Here is a 4,384-nt window from a genome sequence, read left to right on the forward strand (position 1 = left end):
AGAGAGAGAGAGAGAGAGAGAGAGAGATACACACAACCACACAAATAAACACACACACACACACACACACACACACACACACACACATAGGATAATAACAACATAATAAGACAGTAACTAACTGCACTGCCCCCCTCCCCCCAACACACACGTACATGATAACAACAACAACAAATGACTGCACTACCCACTCACACAAAATAACAGCAACAAAACAAAACAGTAACCGCACAACCGACTCTCACAGGATAACAACAACATAACCAAACAGTAACTGCATTACCCATTCACGTATACTCTAACCCAACATAACAAAACAGTACTGCATTATCCATTCACAGAGTATTATAACAACAACATAACAAAATAGTAACTGCACTACCCATTCATACAGGATAATAAAAACATAAAAACAATAACTGCGCTGCCCATTCACACACCGGATAACACAAACTTGTTTAAAAAATGACCGCACTATAATAATACTTACAGTACTCACACAGGATAACAACAACATAACAAAACAATCCATAACTGCACTACCCACTCATCCAAGATAACAAACAACATAACAATAATAACACAATTCCTGCACTGACCTTTCACTTTTCCGGCACTCATTCTGCTATTCTTGCGCTCGCTTCTTACGATTCCGAAACCTCAACTCTTGTGACCCCGATAAACCACGCTCGAGGTGTGAACCCATCTGAAGCGAATTCGGTTATACAACCTGTACCGGTGTAAAGGAACATTTTGCCTCCCGTTACATTTTTCCACCCCCTTCTGCAGTGTGTCAGAGGGCGCTGTTCTGTGCAGTGGCTGACCAGCAATGGTGCATTTGTGAAATATAGTTTGTGTAGGTGTGGAACTATGTACTTGGTTTTCTATGCTTGTAGAAAATATCTAAAACGGATTTGTTCCGGCTCTTGCGCGATTAATAATAACAGACAGTATTCTTGTAGCGCAAATCCCCGCTCAACAGCAAGCTCTATGTGCTTCACAATCTATACTATTACCCCAGCAGACCTAAGAGCATTCTGAAACAACCTCAACTTCCTGGGAAGCATACAGTGCAAGCAGCCATTTTATAGACGCCAAAACACTAACATACTGGCAAAATCTTTCGCTGTCTATGGCCGGGTACCCATTCCCACCTGGGTGAAGTGAGGAAAATTCGTGTAAAGTGCCTTTCCCAAGGACACAGCGTCGGGCCAGAGGCTCGAACCCCCGAAACCTCACGATCCCGACTCAAACATACATGTCGTATTTGTATGTTTAAGTATGTAATGTGTGTATCAAGTTATTCATGATAGATAGATAGATAGATAGATAGATAGATAGATAAATAGATAGATAGATAGATAGATAGATAGATAGATAGATAGATAGATAGATAGATAGGTTGACTGATTGATAATCGCAACTAACTCACGTCCTCGGGCATGAAATAGCGAAGAGATAAACAACCAAATTATGCTCTTTGACGTTTCCCGAAGAAGACCTAAGTAAAAGGGTTTTTTAAAATTTCCTTATCGAGTATCTCTGTCTCTTATTTTTATGCTTGGTTGCAGCTGAATCCTTCTCACAGCGAGTTGGTCCTGAAGGGCAGGGTCGAAGTGACTTCAAGCACTTCTCTTCTGGGTGTCACATTATGGTATGTAAACTAGTAGAACTCAAAATTAAAGATACTACATTCAAAATTGTCTGAGAGGGCCTCATGTTGTCGAGGGGAAAATAGCTGTCTTCGGCAGTGTCATCATTTTTTGGTCTTTTTTAATGAAGGGCAAGAATGGGAAATTGCCTTTTATACATGTGGTTGCTTTTATGGAGCTTCGTTACAGCATTCGAGTTTTGTACTTTTAATGGCTTTAAGAAATTCATTCTATTTCGAACATTTTCATAACTTTTTCAACACTCTACTCAAAACGTGAACGAGCTGTAATGTACTACTGAAAACCTCACCCTAGGTGTGAGAAGAACGGCCGCAAAGAACTGTTGAGAGTCAAACGATCAAATTGAGCACTGCAAATTTTTTCCGGGTAGCTTTCAGACTTTCACACCGCCACGGACTGAAAAAAAGGCACGCTCCTGGCCTTGAACGGTAGTGGTTTACAACAACAGCGTAAAAAAAGACCTCGTAGTGTGGCCTGTACTATACTAGGAAAGAGCGAGGGAACCGGTTCCAACTGCTACATCTGTGACAACTATGCTTGTTTTTTGCAGCTTTATCAGCGGGGGTAGAAAGTGCATACAAAGCCTTGCGACTTATTGTAGTGTGTAGTCCTGAGTCTGTTCGGAAACACGAAAAAGCAGTTGACGACTTGGCGACGAGTTTTTGACAATGAAAATTACAGACGCACGACTTAAATGGTTCTGTTGTGTTGTTATGGTAGGTTTCTCTGCTTGTCATTGCTTGTTCGTCGTGCGGTACTATTTTCGGTCACACGACTGTTTAATGTATACAGTGGCGGTGTGTGGATTAAAATTTGGGTGGGGCTCAGAAATAAGGGTAAGTTGAGTTTAAAAGCAAAATTTCCTCAGTTCTGAGGCAATTCTAGATCAGTGGCGGTGGGTGGACCAAGGTTTGGGTGGGGCTTAGGTTTCTTCCACTTCTTTACCACCAAAAAGCAAGCAATAAGAACAAAACAGTGATGATTTTTCTATATTCACGGCGAGCCACGGCATTTTGAGAACCATTCAAACGAGGAGAGTCACCTTCGTCTTCCATCTCTTTGTTCTTAATTAAATTTAAGCTTCTGAATGGTGGGGACGAAGCCGTTTCACCTCCAAATTTCTCAAATTAGTTTTTATCTGAAGAAGAAGTTGCCTCAAAAGTGGTTTGGTGTAATTAATAACTGTTAAATCTCAGCGACACAAACACACAGCACTCCAAACACATACCGTCTATGAGGTGGATTGGGTCGTGTTGTTGGGGAAAATAGAACGCACCAAACAAAGGCCCAATGGGCGCATAGCTAGCGCATAGGTATCTGTGTCACTGGGGGAAAGTGTGTCGTAAACATTCACCCCATTGTCTGGGCTGGGAGAGCGTGAGCCCTCTGTGCAGTGTTATTTGTTTTATGGTCTTCTACCTTTTTACTAGAAGAGTTTCATTCAAGACGGGCGTGGGAACCGGCTTTTTCTTTCTGAGCCCTAACGACATTTGATTGGCTGTAAGTTTACTGTAGTTGTAAGCGGTGACAACAATGATTGGATAAACGGGCAAGCCGCCAAGCTGATAACTGTGTGTTCATTGTGTGCGATCATAACGGTTTCAACTGCTTATTTCGTTATTTAAGAAACTTTCATTAACTAAGGGATAGAGTTGGGGTGGGGACGGGGTGGGGGTGAGGGGCTCAAGCCCGTAAGCCCTTCACTACCCACCGCCACTGTTCTATATAGATCTATGTGTGAGTGTGTAGTACGTTTGTGCAAGTGTACGCGTGGGTATGATTGTGCTTATGTGCGTCACAAAGCCACACTCACACCCAAGTAGTAACTGGATGAGCCCGTGTAGTCGCAGAAAGCGAGACATTCCTAACGAGAGTACTATGAGCGTGTTTCGGTTACTGTGTCTCTGAGGAAAGTGTGTCATGCCCCCCCCCCCTCCCACCCGTCCCTTTGTCAGGGCTTGCAGAGGACGAACCCTCACTAACAGCAGTTTTAGACAGTTTTCTTGTTCTTCTTTTACCTTGTTAAAAGAACAATTTCACTCAAAAAGGACCGTGGCAACGGATTCATCCTCTGCAGAGCCTAAAGACATGATTTGATTGGCTCTTAGGTTACCATCGTTGTAAGTGGTGATAACAATGATTGGCTAAAGGAGCATATCTCGCGTGCTCAGTTTTTACAACAAGAGGCGGAAGATTCTGAGGCATGGTTAACCGTTTCAACTGATTATTTCGTTAATCAAGAAACATTCATGTATGTAGGAAAAGCATTGAGTGTGGGGAGGGATGGGGCCCTGTAGGCCTTCACTACGCCCCGCCACTGGTTGACGACGAGTTTTTAACACTGAATATAAAAGAAGTACGTCTTACATGGTTCTGTCGTGTTGGTGCGGTAGGTTTCTCTTCTTGTAATTGTTTGTTCGTCGTGCGGTACTTAGGTTAGTTGTTGAAGAAAAAGTACATCTCTATTTTCCACCACACTGTATAATGTATATATTATATGTATATGTGTACATGCATATGTATATTAAAAAGTAAATTAATAATATTTGCATAACACAACTTCCAGCTCAGAAGTAAGTTTTATGCGCTTTACAATCTATATTATTACATCAGCAGACCGGATAGCATTCTTGTTTGTTTGTTTGTTTTTGTAAGTGTTTTACGGCGCTCGCAACTGCATAAGGTCATATGAGCGCGTGGGACACACTAAA

General features: G+C 42.1%; 1 protein-coding gene across 1 annotated transcript in view; it reads right to left on the reverse strand.

Annotated features, from left to right (window-relative positions):
• The window catches only part of LOC101859803 (betaine--homocysteine S-methyltransferase 1), a 13,377-nt gene extending 12,675 nt beyond the window's left edge, over positions 1-702 (reverse strand). Inside the window, exon 1 of the mRNA XM_005103985.3 lies at positions 600-702. Coding sequence (XP_005104042.1) covers positions 600-621 — 22 coding nt within the window. The 5' untranslated portion in view covers positions 622-702. The remainder of the gene's footprint in view (positions 1-599) is intronic.
• Between the last annotated feature and the right edge of the window lie 3,682 nt (positions 703-4,384).

Source organism: Aplysia californica, unplaced genomic scaffold (assembly GCF_000002075.1).
Source record: "Aplysia californica isolate F4 #8 unplaced genomic scaffold, AplCal3.0 scaffold00399, whole genome shotgun sequence".
NCBI lineage: Eukaryota > Metazoa > Mollusca > Gastropoda > Aplysiida > Aplysiidae > Aplysia > Aplysia californica.